General features: G+C 41.0%; 1 protein-coding gene across 2 annotated transcripts in view; it reads left to right on the top strand.

The window, feature by feature from the left end:
* Positions 1-21,946, top strand: part of LOC119914141 (A-kinase anchor protein 2) — an 84,837-nt gene extending 62,891 nt beyond the window's left edge. For both annotated transcript variants that reach the window (XM_038733202.1, XM_038733203.1), the window contains 7 exons: positions 10,757-10,978; positions 11,477-11,839; positions 14,102-14,200; positions 14,295-14,396; positions 14,689-16,141; positions 16,328-16,506; positions 18,896-21,946. In XM_038733202.1, coding sequence (XP_038589130.1) covers positions 10,757-10,978; positions 11,477-11,839; positions 14,102-14,200; positions 14,295-14,396; positions 14,689-16,141; positions 16,328-16,506; positions 18,896-19,042 — 2,565 coding nt within the window. In that variant the 3' untranslated portion in view covers positions 19,043-21,946. The remainder of the gene's footprint in view (positions 1-10,756; positions 10,979-11,476; positions 11,840-14,101; positions 14,201-14,294; positions 14,397-14,688; positions 16,142-16,327; positions 16,507-18,895) is intronic.

Below are 21,946 nucleotides of genomic sequence, written 5' to 3'. Positions count from 1 at the left end.
AAAGGGACACAAATAGTTGCCATGAGTCGTGTGGTGCATTCCTCTGTAATGCTCAAAACTCAAAAGGCTTCTTAACATGATTTCAGTCTGGTTGTTGTTTCAAGTTCTCTGGCAATGGGTAGGTGAAAATCGCCTTCATTATTATTCTTTTGCAGTGCTGCAATATGACATCACTGTGCTTGTGTGTCTGTAGAAGAAGCTGGGTGGAGATACATACCAAACACACAAACCTTATTGTGCTTGTACTTCTTAAACAGGGATGGACATTGCTTTATTGATACTGTACTGCTTGACTGCTTTTTGTGGGTTAGTAGATGTTTCAGAGCTGCTAACAGCTAGCCATCCCTTAGATTAAATATGTAAATTGTCAAATTAAAAACCAAATAAGCCATTTTTCAAACCCACCAAAGAGAATCAACAATGTTTTAATGTTTTTTTAGATATTTTTATGTACATTTTGTATTGACTCATCTGATTGTTGTCTCTCAGACTATTAAATTTTGCTTTATGTTGACACCACCGAACTTCCCAGCATGTTGCTAATAGCCTGTGATTGTGTGTGTGTGTGTGTGTGTGTGTGTGTGTGTGTGCGCGTGTGTGTAGTTTTTTGTGTATTTCCTGTGTTGAGGGCCATTTCCACGGATACAAGTTAGCGCAGCTTCCTGGTTTCCTGTTTAGATAACCTGTGAGCTGTGATAGGCTTTTGTCCAATCAGTTGCTTCCTTTACTTTGCAGCGTGATTAGTTTTGATTCCTTAAATTTGTACTACCCATCTTTAACTTCATTGTCACTGTTGTCATCATCCGGGTGGACTTGAGTGTTTTTAAAATAACTGTGTGAGACTGAAGGATTTAGGAGGGCGTTACCCTTCACTGAAGGAACTGGACTCCGCTACGGTCAGATTTTTTGTGAAATGGGTTGCTCTCACATTGTCCATAGTTGAATTTGCTTGAGAAAGACACTGGATCAATCAGGCTGAACAATATATGATTGACACTTTTCTTCTTAACTCAGATATCATTATGAATGCTTTCTTCCTGTTCAGGGAATGTCAGATGTCTCCTAAATATCCACCAAAATCAGTTTTTAAAAACATTTAAAGAGAGAAATAGACCATGCTAATCCAGTGTGTGTATGGACATTTGTGTATGGACATTTGTGTCTTTCTGACATGCAGCGATGGTTAAGTGCGTCATTTGCTGTGTTTCTGATCAGTCGTGTCTAGGCATTGCTAGCTTTATCGACTGGTTAATGTTGACCCAGATGCATGCAATCACACCCACATGAACAACCCGTCACATAAACTCCTGTCTTTTTTCGTCTTTAATTTTCTAACAATATCTCTCTTCATCTGTCCCAGCTTGCCCCTTACTGGACTCTACATGTGTTAGCTCTTCGCTCTATAAATCACCACCATTGGCATGATGACTATCACAAGTTTCTTTGTGTGTTAACAACCCATACAGGAATTGAACCCCCCCCAGTGCATATGCAATAATTGGGTTACTGTCCCAATTTTCTGTGACCGATTTCTCTCCATCATATGGCTTAGAGTTATTTCTGGCCTTGGAACTCTCGTTTAATTTCTTAGTTTTGTTTGTTTTGCATTGTTAGTGAGCAGGGGCAGCTACTTTTTGTCACTCTCTGTCAGGACCCACAGCTGTGTTAATGGGCACACACTGGCTTTTGTGGGCCTTCCTCTGCAGCTAGGGACAGGGGTCGGCAAATATTTCTGGCATCAGGACAATTTTTTTTCAAGTCATTATATGTCATGCCAGAACAATGTCAATGTCAATTTATTATTTATAATCCGCAGTTTACTGTGTGCCTGTTTATCTCAGTCAGTAGTGCACAGGACTCCCAGTCAAAGGGTTATATGTTCTATCCCCACTTGTTGCTAGGGGTATTTTTCTCCCTTTTTCAAATTGATTATGAAGAGTTTGTTCACATTAAGCATATGCAGGAGTGTGCCCCCCCCCCCCGCGATTTGTCCACATCATCCTATGGATGCTAATTTTCATTTCCCCAGTATCTCTAGACAGAGGAAATTCCTGCGTTTCTCATTCAGGGAAATACAACTTACGTTTTCTGACTACTTTTTCAGAGGTGTGTCAAGCAAACCAGAGACTGTTTGAATTTCTTTCATAACCTTTCAAATTAAAAGCTCTCAATTAAACAAGACTAGGGATGCACCAAAATGAAATTCTTTGCTGAAACCGAAACCGAATAATGAAAAACTTTCCCAAATACTGAACAAGGTTTTTAAAATTTTTTCCCATTTCTTTTACCATTGCAAAAGTTAAATAGTCAAAATGTGCTTTTTACTCAGTATTTGGAGAGACCATGGTTGGTGGGTCCGAGGAGCAAGAGGGTCTGGTAAAGTAAATTACATTATGTCCATTTACTTTTAATTGGACACATGTAATATGTTTTATACTTTCTGTGAATGTAATCCAATTAATCTTATTTCCATCCCAAATAGACACCTTATTCGAAAACCGGATGTTGTCGCATGTTTATTCTCGCGCTAAATTCATCAAGTCCGACCCAATTTGATAAATGTTTTATGTGGTTTTCATATCGCGTAACATGATTTCACAGACTCTCTTCAAGGAAGGACTCTCATACTGCAACACTTGTCTTTGTAAAGAAAGAAAATGACAGGATAAAGTCACTAACCTGCCTGTCAGCTCGCATTGGTCCGTTTCAGTGGATTTACCATAAAGGCTTGAATACGTGTGCACTCCAAATTTAGGTGCGGCTAGCTTAATCGCCTTCTCACAAACGAGTCAGAAACACTAAAAGCGGGTCGGACTGTTTTTTGCCTTTTCTAAGAAGTTAGCCACAGATGGACTGGATGTGCTAGGAGACAATTCAGCAGAACAGTGTCTGCAAAAGGTAATTTTGTCTTTCTCGGACATTTTAAAATGCAGTAATGACTGAGATCATTGTTTCAGCAACAGCTGCTATGATGGTTTTTTTTTTGTTTGTTTGTTTGTTTTTTTGCCGCTATCAAAGTAATCTGGCCACAGGCCAGATATTACCGACCACTGGAGTAGGATAACCTCTCTGACCTCTAAAGCACCCTGCTGTTATCAACATGCTCCCCTGATTTCAGTCAATTAGATAATTAATGTCAAGGGCATTCAGCCTTAGGTGATGTTTTGTACAGGTGAGAGAGAAGTCCTACAAACTGTATTTTAAAGTATGTTATCTTTTTGAACTTTTGTTGCACAGTTTTATTTCAGCCCTGATATTCAGACAAGACATTGGTGTCTGTGTGCTGTCTGTGGCCGCTGTGTGACAGAGTCCTGTGGCCTCTACTACGAAGGGAATTCAACCTACTCAGAATCAACTCAGGGGTATCAAGCAAACTCAGGGTTGACAAACTGACGTACTATGACGGTGGATAAGATGTTTGTTAGTTGAATCGGTGTTAACCCGGTGTTAACTCATTTGCAGTTGGTGCGCGTTTGCAGAAAAGGGGTGTGTTCGGCTGTGCAGGCAGAGTTTGTTCGCAACGGCGCATGCTCTGTATTTCTCCAGAAGAATGCACTTTGATTGTGTCAGGATATGATGAATGTAAAGACAAGTTAGCGGCTAAATCTAATATTGTGGTGGCTGACAAAGCCAGGGAGGCTTGTTGGCATTGCATTGAGTAAATATGTAGTCTTATTATCTTCACAGTGTTGTTATTGCAGTTCAAATCTCTATTATGTATTTTATGGGCTCTTCTTCTATGTGTAAGATAATTAAGATCTAAAGATACAACTGCACATAAGGGCCACTGTAATATAAAAAAAAGGGGCCAGCGGAGAAGGGTAATAATCCGAGATAAAATTGAATTAAGATTAATCTACAAGTAAAGAACTTGAATATTCTCTGACATTATAGTCACACATTTATGAGAGAAACTTCACTTTGCAAGGCTGCAACATCACAGACACTTCTGCTGTTTATTGTGCATCCAGTGGAAAGTTATATTAGCTTTTGCAATCGGATTTAGCAGTGAGGAAATGGCCTACTCGTGAGTTTAGCCCACAATCACTATCATGCACCTTAGAGACTTTGCAGTGATTTTGGATTTTTTGCGACTTTAATTTCAGGGAATGTCCGAATTTTGTTCTTGTAAATTTAACATTTTCATCTAGGATTTTTTTTTCTGTGTTTATTAACCCACACCCTGGCTCCGTATTATATGGACATGTAAAATAGTCAATCTAAATATGTGAAAACACTTTTTAATAAATTCAAATTCAAATTCAATTGTAGCCTACAGATGGGCTATATCTAAAAACTGTCCCGTTAATTAATTAAGACCTCCCTAAAATCACAGAGGCTCACTGTATGAATGTAATGCTGTTGTGTTAAGAATAACTTCATTTCAGTGGAAGACATCAGGATGAGATCTAAAAATATGTGGTATGTATTAATATCCTACTTCTCATCATTAACACTGAGTACAGATGTGGTGTGTAGTCCACATATACAGGGTAACCTCGAGTTAACCACGAACAAAACCTGCTCGGAGCAGTTTCAGTTTCTTGTCATCGACACAAGGTCAGTTTTTCACCGTAGTGAGGGTGAATCTAGCAAATTTGAGCAATGGTAATACAAGGAGAAGATATAATATATCATTATGTCAAATACTGTGGTAAAACTGCTTTGTCGTTTTCTTATTTGGTTTTAAAAAATGAAAGTTTATTATGTTCACAATTGGGTAAAATGGTAGCAGCCAACAGGGACACACTCACACACAACACCAACATAGACGAGTAGTCTTAGAGTCACCCTGAGATGTAAACATTTGGTTTCTGTCAGTGCTTTTACTCCCTCAGTATGGCATTGAAGTTTCCAGCAGCTGATTTTTGTTATATTATTTGATATTTGGTTTCTTCCATAAAGCCTCTGAAACAGCATTAAGACCAGCCTGTTACATGTAAAGACTCCACTAAAAGCACTAATTATTAAATAGGCAGGTCATTTATATTAAAAGGTGAATACAACCCGTACATGAGTCTAACCCTCATGTGGGACTGAGTCAACAGTCCCATAATGACGATGACAGAAGAAAATACCATTAGCTCTCTTATCACCCCCTCCCCCTTTTCTTCATTCATCATCTCTTCATCATCGCCTCTCTGCCTGCCTCTCTCATTCCTCAGTTTTGACAGGAGCTGTAGGTTAAAGGGAAAGTGGGCAAGCGACATACGTGTGGAGTGGATAAAGAGAGGGCTTGGTCACAGGAAGGGAAGAGTGGGCAGCCACAGGGTGGATGTTTTTGGTGTGTGTGTTTGTATGAGGGCCTGCATAGACGGGGTCTTTGTGCGGTAGGGCATGTGGAGAAACACGCACACACACATACACACACGCACTTAGCCCATGACATCACAGCTTACCGAGCAGCCGGCAGGAATGTTACTGAGAAAGGAGAAGCTTTGTGGAGGAGAGGAAAGAGACGGGAGGGGAGGAAAAGCAGTAGAAGAAGAGGAGGAAAAGGCTTGGCCAGGGAACAAGTCCGGCACTCCCACTATCTGGAACAGCACAAACCAAGACTGAACTGAAGTGAAAAGGGCTAAATAGGAAAAAGGGATAAAGCTTATCAAAATAAGACGTTATTGTAATATTACAAAACTGAAGAAAGCTTTCTTTTAAAATTTACCCCATGGATTTACAGATATCACTAAAATAGACAAATCTACTGTTGAGACACAAGGTACAGGTGAGTACTAACCATATTTAACTTTGTAGAGTTCCATTACAGTTTTGTTTTGCTATTTAAAGTATTTTTTAGGCATTTCTGTATTAGATTGTATTTTGTTGTGATGACAAATCGGAGAGGAAAAAAGGCTTAATGACTACTTGCAAAGAGTGAAATCTAATGGCTCTGATAACATTGCAAAAAATTCACTTTGTTTTTTTAAATAGAAACATGTTTTGCATGCTTAAATTCTATGAAATGTCAGCTACAGAGGGCAAATGTGAACTTAAGAGACCGTAACAGTCAAGAGATGGAAGTGTCAGACAAACATCCAACCCTAACAGAAACACCCGAACTGATTTGGGTTCGATGTCAAAGTTGAGATTCTGTGTTGGTGAAGGTTGACCAGATATTACAACATACTGTTGTGAGGACTGAACTGGGTACTTTTGCCTGAAGCCCCCCTGAGTCCTCTCTTTTGGCCTGATGTTTATGCCAGCTGTTAGCTCCCTCGCCCAGCGCACCTGACTGTGTGCTGACACTGCCAACCAGTCTTGTCAACGTCAGTGACGTACCACCACACTTATTCAACATGTTTAAACTGTCTTAAGCAGAGGCCAGCTGAAATCTTGAATGTTTGGCCTGGGTTCACAATCCAGGCTGTCTGGATATGAGAACACCAGGCTGCACCAGCAGCAGGCTCCAATTACTACACGGGATCATATTTAGCCAGGAAACAGAACCGGGACTACACTGGGTTACACAAGAGCGCTTGGTGTGTGTGTGTGTGTGTGTGTGTGTGTGTGTGTGTGTGTGTGTGTGTGTGTGTGTGTGTGTGTGTGTGTGTGTGTGTACGTACTTGCCATGTGTTCATGTACAGTGCTGATAGAAGCCTGTACAAAACCTGAAAAATGTGTTTGGTGTGAGATGGAGAGAAACCGAAAGAAAGAGTATGAGAGATGTCAAGGGTGTGTTTTTACTTCCAGTCAGGGAGTATTCGGGTGCATTCTTATTCTCGTAAATGTTTTCTAACTTTCTAACTCCCCCCCAAGCGTCCCAGGCATGCAGCTGAGCGTGTATGTTTCAAGTGTGCATGTTTATGTGTGTATTTGTGATTTTTGTGCATCACGACAGAGCGTAAGCATTTCCAGATGTGATGGGAATGGCGACAGGCCGAGAAGAATGAGGCAGCATTTTGATGGAACATAAAATTGTAACAGTTGACTCAGATAGGCTAGTATTTTGTATTAGTATACTTTTAGTACTACTTTTAATCAACTTAATACCAAAACTCTGCAGCCATGTCCTCGCCCTGAAATAGACTCGTAAATTAGGCTAGACTGGTAAAAATGTCGTCACTTTGTAGGGTTTTTCTTAACTTTCTGTTCTTTTTTGGAAAACACAAACACAGCAGTCACATAATGAAGGTGAAGGTGTGGGACTGTTACGCCTATTAACTTATATTTCTCATTGTAACTGTTACTTAGACATTCATGTGTATTTATGTGCTAATTGGTCCTTAACTGCTGGTCCAACGGTAGTAACACATCCTGATCAAATCATCAGGAATTGAGCTATTCCAGCACATTTATTTCTGCACAAAGACACACTCACACAATCACTCTTACACACACACATACAGAAATTGCTCATTTAGCTGGCCAGGCAGGGTGCACAGTGTCCCTCATCACAAGTATTAAAAGTCCATGCCTTGAGGACAGCTAGTTATGCCTGGAATGTCAGCTTACATCAATAAGAGTCAGAAACACACACACACACACACACACTTGAAAGAACATGCAGACACCGTCAAGCACTGCTGCACAACTATAGTTGGATACACACTCCTTTTATTGTGTGTGGTGTGTGTAACAGAACAGCATTGGATATGAGACATTCCTGTACTGTAGTACTGTTTTCCTGAGGCAGTAACAGGATATCCTCCCCCTCTGTACTGTCCTGCCTCCTGGACACACATACACACGCACATTCCTGCACATGCACGCACATACAATATATACAATAGGTCGAATGTAACAAGACAGTAGACCAAGTTTGTTTCTCACACAGTCGCTAATACCATTAACAGGCTGAAAGATCATTAGACTTATTGATGGGCAGAGTGTGAAGAAAACAAAGAAACTGGAGATGAAAGAAACATGGAGAGAAGATGACAGTAGTTTAAACGTTTCAGTAATTCTGCTCCATGTCAGTTGTAGTTTGGCTAACCAAAGAATTCCCGTTGCTGAAGTTAATCAGTTAAAGTTGATCAAGTAGTTTGCGGCTAACAGTGTGATTGTTTGTCCAGATGAGAAATTGCATTGATACTTAGTGAGCAGCGCAAGTGGTTATAACATTTGTGTCTGTTATTTCTCAAGCGCTATTTGCCTCCCAGAGATCAGCTGTCAGTCAACGGGCAATGATGTGTTCCTTCATCTGTTCTGTCTTTGTAGTGGTCGTTTGATAGGTCCACCACTTCCAGACCGAAATATCTCAACAACTATTGAATGGATTGCCATTCAGTTTTGTACAGACATTAATGGTGCCCAGATGATGAATCTTAATGACTTCCTCTGACTTTTAATCTAGCACTACCAGCAGGTCAAAGTTTTCACTAATCCTGTGAAACATCTCAACATCCACCAGATGGACTGGCACTTAAGCTTGTCCCCAAACCTGTCCTTTAGACCTACCATGAGGCTGCCAGATGTGCTTTTCAGTGAAATATAATAATAAAAAACAGCCGTTGGATGGATTGCCTTAAAACACATATTCATTTCCCTGTCAGAATGAATTGTATTGTGATCTCTCAACTTTTGATCAGTCAGTTTGTCCAGTACTTTGGTTCATGACAGTCAGCCTTGTCAGTACTTTGTGTTTATTGCTAATTAACAAATGTTAACATACTAACACACTAAACTAAGATGGTAAACACTGTAAACAGTACACCTGCTTGGCATAACATGATCATAGCATTGTCATAATTGTGAGCTTGCTGATATTAGCATTTAGCTCAAATCGCTAGAGTGCAGCCTCACAGAGCTGCTAACATACCTGTAGACCCTCAGTCATGTTACACTTCACCTCCCAGCCATCATCTATGTGTATTAATGTGAACCACAGTGACAAAGAGTAGTGAAATGGATGTTGTTTTACAGTAAAATCTCATAGATTTCAACATCACTAGTCTTGAATTGGAAATGTGAGGTATCCCCTTAAGATGTGTTTATTCTGATGTGTATATATATTTATCACACCCAGGAGGCAATATAAAATGAGGAATTCACATGTGACTGAGCCACATGGGTCACCAAAATGCCCTCAGAGAATGTTTTCTCTCAGGAGAAGCATAAGACATAAGGATAGGAGGGAGGAGGATAAGAGAAGGCTTTTTGAGGAGAGGCAGGGTGTTATAATCCCACATGTGACTTCACTGACCGCTGTGTTTTTTTACTCTAAAAGAGAGAAAGGAAAAGACACAAAATAAGAGCAGGATTCAGCAGAAGAAGGGACAGGAACCTAGAAACCGAAAGGTAGAGAAGAAAAAGAGAGATAAAGACAAAATATCTAGAATTAAGGCTAGGTGTCTTTCAGTTGATACAAAGTCTGACTGAAATCTGCCTCTGATTTCTTTAGATACATCTCCCGTGGATAGTTCACACCAGTAGAAGTGGCCATGAATATTGTTAAATGGCAGCCTGGTAGTGTGTCTCAGTCTTAAAGTGTAAGAGAGGGTAAAAAGCAAACACTTCCTCCTTATAGCTGTGTGTGCTTTAACTGAACAGTGAACCAATTCACTCAAGTGATCCTCATTAAACCACCAAACACACACACACATACTCTTACATGTTACCAAGACAGGGGTCAACAACCCCTCATGGAAGTAAACGCATCCTTAGAATAGAGGTGTAAGGGGTGCAAGGCAGTAAAACGGAAAGCCAATAGAGTATTTGTTAGTAGCCTGTGTAGAAACAGGGAGGTCAGTGTAGACAGGAGTGTGTAAATGTTGCTACTTGCTAACGGTGGGTCTGGAATGTGTCAGATGGGTGGTTCTCAAAAACAAGAGGTCGCGGGTTTGATCCCTGCATGCCAATGTGTCTACCAATGTGTCCTTTAACCAGATACCTCAACCTTGTGAGATCTCTACCACAATTGATAAGTGAATTAATGTGGCTGTAAAGCATGAGTTACAAGTTTATACTAGTTTAGAAAATGATAAATTTACAGTATATTATAAAGTCAGAGTTTGGTTCTCAGATAAAATTAGCAAAAAGTCACAAAAGAAGGATGATTAATGTAACATTACAGTATTGCGTTAGCTGATGATTACTGCTTCATAAGGGATTAACATAATTTTCAGTGATGATATAATAATTGCATTGAGTAACTGTGTGTTACTCGTCAATATTGCAGTTACATCACTGCTCCCCTTTTATGAACTGACTGTGTGTGTTCATAATGTGTGCGGTTTATTACAGTAAGTTGACAGATTTAATTACATTTGGACGCCATTTGGAGGGACAATCGATTACACGTATTTCATTGTCTAGCAGTTATACAACTCAGCAGGGACTCTCCAAAAACTTTCAAATAAATTGTCTGCCATCCCACCTGCCAGTTTTGCTGTTGTCTAATAGGGTACAAGAAGAGATGTGAGGCAGGAAGAGTGACTGGAGAGTGAATTATTTATTAAGTATTCAGCATACTGATTCATTCACAGAACTGTGAAGGTCTTTAAACAAAAGTTTTCAGCACTATGGAAGGTTGTCACTATGTTTCAGGTCTTTCATAAAGCATCAGCGTTGGAGTTGGCTCCCCCCAGCGGTGGGAACCAGTCAGCACACACTCATGCTGCTGCAGAGGTTTAACTTAACACACTGTACTACTGCAGTGCAGACAGGCAGATTTATGTGTGGGATTTGTGTCTTTACGAGGTGTGTCTCACCTCTCTGAGAAAAAATCTAGTAAGTAAAACAGGTGAACTTAAAAGTCCTGTTTTTATTTAAGTGATTGTGAGACAGTGTACAGCTTCTCCATCCGTGTTTTTTGATATAGAAATCGTGGCGGGCAGCCGAGGATGTCAGTGACACAATACCAAGAGAGCGAGCCCTAAAGAGTGTCAGTTTCCAGGAATCGGTCAGCGTTATCACTGACAGGCCTGCAACCATGGAACTGGAGAGCCAGCAAATCCAACATGGCTGCCTCAGCAGCCCCAGTAACCGAGCCCATAATTCTGTTGGTGTGAAAGTAGAGACTCCAGACAGCGAGGTGGTGCAGGTATGCAAGTTCAGTTTCTTGTTTTATTTCCTGGAGTGGAGCAGGTATCAACACCAAAACATATTAATTTTGGGCAGAGCTGGAATTTTACTGGTTTTGTCGCACTTTATTACACAGGGGATGGTTTTGAATTTCTTAATTAAAGTTTAATAAATATAAATAAGTTTGCTCTTAAGTAACTGTTCTTTTTTTTTTCTTGTCTTTTCAGCAATCTGAGCAATTTTAGCCAAAATAGAGAGGAGTTTCCTCTGCTACAGCTACAGCTGCTACATTTGGCACCATTTCCATCAAGTTACATTTACATAGCTTTCTTTTGGTATATTAGAAATATAATTGTGGTGAAAAGAAAATAACTAATGACTAAAAAAAAGAAATGTTTATTGAATTACATGTAAAATGTAAACTTAGTGTGGTAGTGTCTCCTTCTGCATTTATTGCCAACCACTGTTTTTTTTTATTTTAAATATATATTTTTTTTATTATCTGTTATGTCCACAGGAGATCCGCTACTTGGACCAGGTTTTAGATGCCGCCTCAGAAACACCCACCAACGGAAATTCTTCTCCATCAGAACACACCAAGCCAATCTGCATCGACGGAAACACTCCTTCTGACTGCGTGTTAGCCTCCTCTCCTGTCAATTGCCAATCAGTTGTTGTGGAGGGGCAGAGACAAACCACGTTCTTCCACCAGGAGGACTCTGCCGTGACAACCAACGGGCACGTGCAGGGAGAGGAGTCGGCGCCCAGCGGGGCAAAGTTTGAGCTGAGAGCGTTTCAGGAGGAGAGACGGCCAGCGAAACTCTTCTCCACCGGAGAGGGGCAGCAGGTCAGGGTGACAAGGAGACGACCCACAGAGGAGGTAAGATAATGTACCCGATGTAATACAGAGACAGTAACAGTGCAAGAACATAGGCCTAATGGTATTTTTGAGTATGTGTTTATAATGTAAGCAAGCATAAAATAAAGCTAGGGTAGGCAATTTTGGAGGAACTTGCAAGAGAAAGCTACATTTTAAAAGTATCAAACCAATAAAAAATGTATTTACTTAATTTAATTCTATATATCAATGATATATAATTGATTAATAATCATCTACATTAATCTGAATTTAACCAATGCCAACAGAAGTGTGGCAAGTGCCATCCGAAATATAACATTTACAATTAGCTGATGCTTTTTTCCAAAGCGACTTACAATTGCTATACATGTAAGAGGTCGCGCCTCTGGAGCAACTATGGGTTAAGTGTCTTGCTCAGGGACACAATGGTGGATGGGTCACAGTGGGGGATTGAACTGTCTCACACCAAAGGCAGGTGTCTTATCCGTTGCTCCATCACCACCATATGATGCTCTTCCAGCGATAACCCTCAATATTTCTCTTTATGGAAATGTGTCTAACCTTAACATTAAACCCAATGTACTTATTTACGCAATTTCATAAAAACATACTGAGGATATATCAACACGCAAAGGACGTACAAACCATGATAACGGAAATGCTAACCCCCATCCTTCAAAATAATCGTTTGACTTCGATACATATGAATTCTTCCAAAATGTATAATGCTATGTTCATATTGTAGTGCAACAAAAACACACTACTACATTAATATATAGCCTTGCCAACAGAAGCCAACTTTGTGTTGCTGCTGAGTCACTGTGATAGCTCATTTTATATTGTAATATAACACTACATGCGTTCTTCTTACTAGCCCAATGATAACAAAATTAAGGTTAATTACATTAATTCATTTAGCTAACGCGTTTATCCAAAGCAACTTACAATTGCTATATATGTCACAGGTTGCCCTGATGCCATAGTGAACCCAACCGAACCGAACCAGTTAACTTTAGCAAGATTCGAATGTCTTGTGGATGATAACGTGCTGCATTTCAAAAAAGGCGCACTTTGACAGGAAGTGCTTTTCAATTAAAATTTGCCTGATTATATTCATTTGAATTCACTCAATATTCTCTCTATTTGGGATTAGATAAATAGAATGCTTATGTTTTATTTAACTACAATGGGTGGATTTTATTCCAAACATTTTTATTTGAAATTTAATTAAATATTTGCCTCAAAATCAAAAACACAATCATATTGAATATATTTTACCTAATACATTAATTCAAATCTGTATGACCACAGAATAATTTCTTACAGTGCAGACACTGGATTTCTTTTCATTGTTGTGTCAGAGCATTTGATATATTGACTGCTGTCGGGACATAAAGGGAATTTCAACAAATATAACAAAAATTGCTTCTGAAACAAATACTGACCTTAGCTTTAACATTTATTTAAATGAGCCCCTTTAAAGTCAATCACCTAAATTATGACACGCTTAAAACTCAAATGTTAAGCTTCAAATAAATGATTACTGCAGCAGTTTTGTATATTCTTTCATGGTAAGCAAAATAAGACTTAAGAAAAATGTATATAAAAATGTGAAGGCTTTTTCTCTGAGAAGGTTTTGAGAATTCAGCCAAAGCATTTCTACACAGGTCTGAGAAACAGGAAAATGTGTGGAAAGAGAGTTAGGTCAGTCCCAGAGTGTTGAGTGAGAAAATCACAAAAAGATATTTTTAAGGGACATGTTTGTACTTTTTTCATCTTCAGTGTTATATGAGTTACCACAAGTTACAGTGAACTTGCCACAACACATTTCACATCAAATTATTGATGAGATCAGAGATTTTGAAATTGAAAGTGTGTCGTAATTAAACCCTGAGCAACTCAAGCACATGATGCGACAGTACTTCGAAAAAGGTCAGTTGTGGTTCACATTTTGAAGTCATTTTGAAATTCCTTAGAAAATGAGGTCCTTTTCAGTCAAGTAAAACTGTTTATGATCCTCCTTTAGAGTAGTTGGGTATTAACTTAATCGAAGAGAAATACATCTGGTTGGTGAGGCAGTGGAAAGCATTTATTAACAGGGACTGGTATGCAGGGGCAAAATGACCTCAAACACTAGAAATGCAACTTTTCTCTATCAAATTGTCAACTAATGTGTCATAAAAAGCAAAAGCCAATAGAAAATTACTCGGTATGCTCTTTGTGCATTCATATTTTGTGAATTCATATTCTGTTCTTCTTCTCCTGGTTTGTTTCCCCTGTCAGGTTGAGGAGCTGGAGCGTGAGCGTCAGGAGCTGATCAAAGACCAGGCAGTGAAGAAGAATCCTGGCATCGCCCAGCGTTGGTGGAACCCTCCTCAGGAGGTAGCCTCCCATGAAATCTTTGTTTTCAGTTTCAGTCAACTACGTCAACTTCCCAACAAACTGACAGATTTGTTCATTCATTCATTCATTCAAGGTGCCTTTGGAAGAACAGCTGGACGCAGAGCAGCTTGAATCTCTCAAGAAATACCAGGAGAGGAAACAGCAGAGACAGACTCCTACTTATACATATACACAGGTAACACACAAACCCACAAAGGCAACATACCAATCTGAGGCAATGCAGATGAGTGGTTGTATGTCAGATATGTTTGACAGCCATGCTCATATTCAGCAGTTAGGACAGCATACTTGACCATGTTTTTGGAACAAAAGGAGACCAAAATTGTACTAGTGCAGGAAATGAAGGTGTTTGATTACAGCAGTCAACCAATATTTTAAATTTCACGTGGGGGTGATTCTTGTTACATTTCTATCTCACCTTTTGTTTTCTCCTTTCTTTTCTTTTATTCTCCCATCTCTATTTGCAGCCCCAGCTGTCAGGTCCTCCCACAGTGGTGACCTTTGACCCGGAGCTAAACAGGAAAGTGGACATTGTGGAGGAGCAGATCGACTTCTCGTCTGCCAGGAAGCAATTTCTGCAAGGGGACACAACCAAGAGGGACGTCGCTCCTCAAATATATTCCGCCAAACCCTTTTCAAAATCCATAACCAGGGGCAGCCAGGGGAGCGGGGACATTACTGCAGAAACCGGAGAGGGTCACGTGACCTGGTCTGATGAAGGAATTGCGGGAGAATTTACTTGTGCACGAGCTGTAATGACAATACTGCGTGAGGAGGAGGAAGGGAAGAGCCATTTCCATCCAGCTTTTCACCCGGAGGAGTCTGACTCAGGATTAGACGACTTATCTGTCCGTTCTCAGGACACTACTGTGTTGAGCTTGGATAATGTTTCTGATAGCGGGGCTTCGCTACCACCTACCCCGTTGCCACTTACTCCGGTGTCACCACCTACTCCCCAGCCCACCATGCCAGTTAATGGCCAGAGCAGTGGTAGTCCAATAGAAGACGAGTTGGAGTACCATGCGGGGGTACTTGTCCAAAATGCCATCCAAAATGCCCTGGCAGCTCAGAATAGAGGGGAGTGGCAGCCATCTGATTTGAATTCTTCACAACTGAGCACCCCTGTGTCTCCATCCTCAGCTTCTTCAAGTAGCCCAGTGCCAGTGTCTTCTTCTCCTGTGTCTTCTGGTGGAGCTCCCAGTCTCCAGTCACCTCTGTCCTCCAGTCCTGCTCCATCTAACCTGTCCTCTCAGCCAGACAGACACCCAGAGGTAAGAGTTGTTTACCAAGAGCAGCCTTCAGAACCACAACAGGCTCCACAGCAGCACCAGCAGCAGCCCTCCAGTCCAGAGTTCCAGACGCCTTCTCTGCCTCCTTCTCAGCCCATCTCACCACCACAGAGACCCAAAGATGGAGGCCCCAGGATCAAAATCCAGTCCTCTTACACCAGAGCGCTCGCTTCCTCAGCCCCGGCTCCAGCTCCAGCTCCCGGCCCTGCCGCAGCAGCTCCAGTTACCAGACCAACCCCGGTCTACCGCCCCCCTTCCCCTCCAAGCCCAGAGAAACCAGAGTTCAGCTACTTCAGTAAATACTCAGAGGCGGCTGAGTTGCGCAGCACAGCAGCAGCAGCACGAGCCCCCGAAGTCGAACCTGCCAGCGGCCCGTTCCGCCTGCGCTCCAAGAAGCAGCGGACTTTGTCAATGATCGAAGAGGAGATCCGAGCAGCTCAGCAGAGGGAGGAGGAGCTGAAGAAACAGAGGGAGACACAGCCTGTTGTTATTGTCCGCCACAGCAACGCTTCCGGCAGCAGTCACGGTAACATGAGGACAGGGTTGCGGCAAACCACCATTTCACCGGCAGATAAGATGAAGAGCAACAGCCTGCCAGCTAGACTCACGCTGACAGCGAGAACCGCACCAGGTTAGTAATATAAAGCTTCACATGGGTGTTTCTCATTAGTCCATGTATATGACACCTGGTACAATGGCTCTGTTCCATTTAAATGTGCCAATAACATGTAAGCCATAATCCAGAATTTAAAATAGCAGACTAGAAGTTAAAAACCTCTATATAACTTGTGTCCATGCGTTTTTCTGTGACGTGCAGGAAAGATCGAGAAGGTCCGACCTGCCCCGCCTGTCTCACCCTCACCCTCAGAAGGAGCCCTGTCTGACGCCGGCAGCGAGGACTCTGGAGGATCACGCCCCAAAAACTTCATGCAGACGCTTATGGAAGACTATGAATCACACAAGGTGAAGAGGAGGGAGAAGCTGGAGGACAATAGCGTAAGTATTTCAACCATCCCACGTATAAACTCTATGTGTCTATACAAAAACAACAGGAACTCTGAGATCCAAAGTTGTGCCTTAGCATTAGACAACTGCAGAAACAAAACATGGGTTTGCAGGGATATTACTTTTAGTGGCCAGCAGCTAGTGTAACTCATTTGTTTATTGGTTGGTGCTAAAAAATGAAACTGAAAATGAACCTGTAAAATACTTTCACATGCAGATGTTCTCATTGACCACACAGAACATGCAACAAAGATGCCAAAAACTATCCCAGTGAGTGAAAGTAGCACAAAGGTCATCATCACACATGATGCGCTCATGTCAACATGGCTGAATTCTTCCATCCATGACCTGTGGGCATGAGCAAATACTGTGCAGCACCAAAGGGAATTTCCCAGCCTGGTGGAGGAAATGAAACTAAAAGTGAGGCACAGACGCTGGGGGATTTCTGCCCTGACTTATTTTGTGTATCTGAATCTGTCTTTTTATGCCAGACTCCTTCTGCAAATAATATAAAAAAAATTAATATAATCAATAATATTAAAAAGAGTGCAGTCTAGACCTGCTCTGTATATGTGCCCTGTTGTGATTTGACGGTATTAAGACATGAGTTGTTTTCAAAAATCACAAGTGCACTCACTTTAACATTCACATACAAGAAGAGATACACATTACATTACAGCCATTAGCAACAGAAACAGAACAGAAACAGAAATAGAAAGTTTGACGTTTGACATCATTTATAGCATTTTTCAAGATATTTACCTGAATTTATCTCGAACATGCAGCAGGGTCAACTGATGTTGTTGCTGATCTTGTTATTGTTTATCCATGATGACATCACATGTGTTGACTATGTGTACTGTTGCTTCCCTCCTGCTGGTCGGTCAGTATGCCCGTTTGTTGCTGGCTAACGAGGTAACCACCGAGGTACCTGTCACACCCCAAACCCGTTCACTCCATTAATTGCCTTTACTGACAGACCTGGGTCAGACAGAGAAAACTGTCAGACAAAGTAATACATTCCTGTTGTATATGTGGACTGTTTCTGTAAAGGTTGAAAGAGTGACTTGCATCCCGTTATAGTTTTATAAATTTAGACAAACCCTGGGTCCCACCAGTAGAAAAATACATTGCATATATGTGTAGCACACTGAAGGAACTGCTTGTTCACGGCGATCTGGAGGAGAGTAGAAAGCAATTTGTATTCATGAGGGTTATTTTAGTTCAGCTACGAAAGAAGAGAAGGTTGCCATGTCACAAGAGTGGAGATTTCCACTTTCTCATCTTGCAGTGCCAGCCCCACGTGAAAGGCTTAGCCCTTATAGCTGCGTGGTTTAATTCCAGCCCGCGGCCCCTTACAGCATGTTGTCCATTCTCTCTTACTCATTTCCTACTTCTCTGCCCTATCAAAAAAACTAAAAGTGGTGGTTGAGTCAGTAGTAGCAAACTACGTCACTTCACTCAGTCTCCCAGAAATGAAACCAGTCCAGAAAATATGGACAGGGATGTATTATTTAGTTTGAAACACTAGACAGGGTGGTTTCTGTGAAACGTTTTATATCTGGTCCCAGGTCTGCATGTATCTTAATGTTTTGCTCTGTTGGTGCTGCATGTGCTTATCCACGGATGTTGTTGTGACCCTTATTACCCCCCCCCCCCCCCCCCCCCCCCATGCACCATCACCAAAACATACTGTGTACTGTACAGTGTATTTAAAGATATTAGAGTATATATATAATGGTAATAGACAGTATGCAACACACTTGGCATGTTTCATTCAAAGAAGTATGCAACTGTTGAATGAGATGTGCGCGGTGGATGATCATCGACTGGAGGTCACAGTGAATGTCGTGAAAAACATTTATTCAGTACCGTGGCCTCTACGTCAGACCAAAATAAAAGCACCTCTACGCACAATCCATTTCACCTGCACCCTGGGTTCTTGTTCACAAAGAAATCTTTCATGTGTGTGATGTAAGATGTGCTTACGTGTTTGTGTGTGTGTGTGTGTGAGAACATCAAAAATGAAACAAAACAGTGTTTAAGCATGAAACTTTCCCTGAAATGGACAAAAAAAAAATTTTTTGTCAAATACTGCAGGTGTGCATCATATAGTGGTTTGATAGGTACAACATGAGGTCATTAGTTGCGAAACCTTCACTGTAGGAAGGTGTAACCAAGCGCTCACTCAGTTTTTGACAAACGCTGCATGCCATAAAGTCACTGTGGTGGGTTTTCTTTTTGTGATTGTGTTGCCATTATTTCCTTTGAAATGGGGAGAAGTATGGATTTGATCGGTTTGATCAGTTAGTTGGCTCGTGCTCACTATTACACTGCTCTGAGTGTGCGTGCATCTGATGGATTGTTTTGTTATCGGCAGGTTCTGGAGGCCACTCGTGTCACCAGGAGGAAAAGCGACATGGCGCGGAAGTGGGAAGCCGGTATCTACGCCAATGAGGAAGGAGAGGAAGAGGAGGAGGAAGAAGAAGAGGAGGAGGAGGAGGAGGAGGAGGAGGAGGAGGAGTAAACTGCTCCTTTCAGAGGCAGTTAAGAGGATGAAGGAGGAGGATGAAGAGACTGAAGGAAAAATGCAAACAGGAGGAGGAGAAGGCGAAGGATAATGGACAGGGAAAGGAAACAGTATTTATTTTACTAATAGTATTCTGATGATCACATGACCCACTGGCTTAACCAATGGGGCTCATCGAGGAGATGCATCAAGTTTGTGGTTGTTGGACCTGAGGATTGAAGGCGCATCAGTATGTTGAGTGACTGAGTATGTGAGAGACATTTGAAGTTTAGAGGTTCAGTTTGGAGAGAAAAAAAGGTCAGTGACGCAAGAGACACTCTGAAAGGGTTTCATGGAGGTTTCAGAGCGCTGCTCAGAAGTTTCTTTGGGATAAAAAAGTTTTTTTTAGTTGGTTAGACGCTGAATGATTTACATTTATAAGATTTTTTTTTCATTTACCTGTAATTTCATTATTGAAATATGGTCTGAGATCTAAAGATTTTATTTTGACAGGTTGCCTGAGACTTGTTGATGAGGGTTTTGGCAACGAGAGCTTAATAATAACCCCAATCATTTTCCAAGTGTGTGGACTAGCTTTTCATTACCGACAGGAGAGAGAAAAAAAGATGCAAACAACAAGCAGGTGTGTGCAGAGTGACTATCAAGAAACTTCTGACTGAAACCTTGCACACTCACACATCATTTCTGTTATTTGAAAATTATTTTTTACCTGGATTTGATGACACCGCGAGAAGGGCGCATTGTTTTCCAGAAACTGAACTAATCCTTTCAAGCACCTGTATTAAAATCTTAAGTGCCCATTTGAGTGTCAGCGTCCCTGAGCTGTTGAATGCTAGCGAGGAAACGCGCAAAACTAGCATCCGAGTTCAACTTTGCCTTAGACCGCCAGTAATTGTTGGATGCACGATATGTATGATGTATTTTATCTTCTATTCTTAATACTAAAGGTTCAGTATACCTTAAAGAAAATACGCAACCGCATTAGATAGAAAGTCTGTCTATAAAACCCTACTCTCCAGTGACTTCATGTCTATTAAACTCAAACAGGAGGTGACAGACGGGGTAGAGGGAAGCTAACTGCGGGTCATGTTTGCATCAGTGTATGTGTGTGTTAATTAAAAGGGCTGGGTCTGAGGTTTTATATTCTAAAAATCACTTATTTTATCTTTGCTGGCTACGTCGCTTTGTTGACCTGTGCTTTCTGATGTAAGCAGTTGTTTCATGTATTATACTGAGGTAGGACTGTGTGTTTGATATATGAACATGTATGTTGAGATTCCAGCGGAGCAACCGCCTTGTGTCTACTTAACCTTGGTAGCTGAGGATAAAGTTTGATGAAAACTATTGGGAAAGCTTTTTCTAAGATGTTGTTATACCAAAACAGAATGTTGTTGTTTAGTCAGCCCTACGCCCTTAAGTATCTTTAAGATGTTTTGATTGTGTGCATGAAATTACACTCATTTCCTAACCTGAAACAAGCACACAGCAGGTAGAGAAAAGAATGCAATTGACTATCAGTAGAAAGATATATTAATAAGTCATTTGTGAGTTGGGGTTGTCAATTTTTGTTGTTTGTTTTACCAAATGTATTGTGAGCTTTGATATTGCAGGACACTCTGAACAAAAAAATGCAGGCCTCTAATAAGTGTGGTGAAACTGTGGATTGTCCGGGTGTAGAGATCAAGCTTCAGCGAAAATGAAAGCAGTACACACATTGAAACACAGACGACAGAAAGAGAACGTGGGATAGAAATGTGTCAACGTGGCTTTAGAAACAGTCTTTTTGAACCACTTTAACTGAAAAGTAGCAAAATGATTCTACTTCTCTCTCTTTGTTCGCTTGTTCGTTGAAGCCTATAGATTTTTTTTTTTTAGCATTAGGACGCCAGGAGGACAGTGAGAAAATATTTCCCTGCAAACCACAGGTCACAGTTTTGACCACCGCCGTCTGCTAGCGTGGCCTGTTCAAGTGTCCTTCAGCGAGGCACTGACTGAAATCCTCAGCTAAATGCCTGAAATATAAATGTACACTGAGGTAAAATTGCACAAAATATAAAGAACTGTGGCGCACATACTTGCCCTATTATATTTATTGGGACAGTCCCGTCCTGAGCGCAGGACAGGCTTCTCTTAGCGGCTCATCGCTGTCTTGTGCTCTCAGGGAAACGCAGTGCCACCAACTCCATCAACCAGAAGTGAAAACCAAGCACTCGTGCCTGTGTGTGGTGTTCATTTCCCCCTGAAGCAAAGACAACACACATTGATTCCAGAGAAATCTCCTTGTTCTTGTTTTGATACACATGTAATAATATATAAAATGGATAAAACAAATTATTTAAAGGACTACTAGTGCTGCAGAAATGTAAAACAAGTGTGTCACTGATGCTGATATGAGATTCATTTTGCCACAAGAGTTAAAGGACAAACGAAAACAGCCAGTTGGGCTGCACACACACACCGTCCTTATTTCAGTTTCAAAAGATCAATCCAACAATCCAACCCCAAAATAATTTAGTTCTCCTTAAAAACACAACGCTTTTTTGAAATGGTTACAGACATCAAGCCCATTCAGAGGAGTTATATTGTGTGATTTATTATTATTATTATTATTATTATTATGCTTTTGTTGTTTGAATTCGTGGTGCAGAGATGATTTATTTATCATTTTTAAACGCTGGTAGCTTGTTTTCGCCTGCAGAAGCGCCCGAGCTTCAGTGTGGGACTTGCGCTGTCTGTGTGTGATAAAGCAACATGTTATTCTACAGTATAACCTCTGTTCCTATGTTAACCACTTGTATGCTCATAGCTCTGCTTTGTTATTTTATAGCACATGTAAGGCTCACAGTTATACACCTGCTATACATATTCTGAATATTTTCTCATTAAAAACAAAAACTGTAA

This window comes from Micropterus salmoides, unplaced genomic scaffold, assembly GCF_014851395.1.
Source record: "Micropterus salmoides isolate LMB-PRFRI ecotype aquatic unplaced genomic scaffold, ASM1485139v1 Ms_hic_scaffold_20, whole genome shotgun sequence".
NCBI classification, from domain to species: domain Eukaryota; kingdom Metazoa; phylum Chordata; class Actinopteri; order Centrarchiformes; family Centrarchidae; genus Micropterus; species Micropterus salmoides.
The sequence above is the reverse complement of the archived record's forward strand: the minus strand, read 5'-3'. Positions and strand labels throughout refer to the sequence as shown.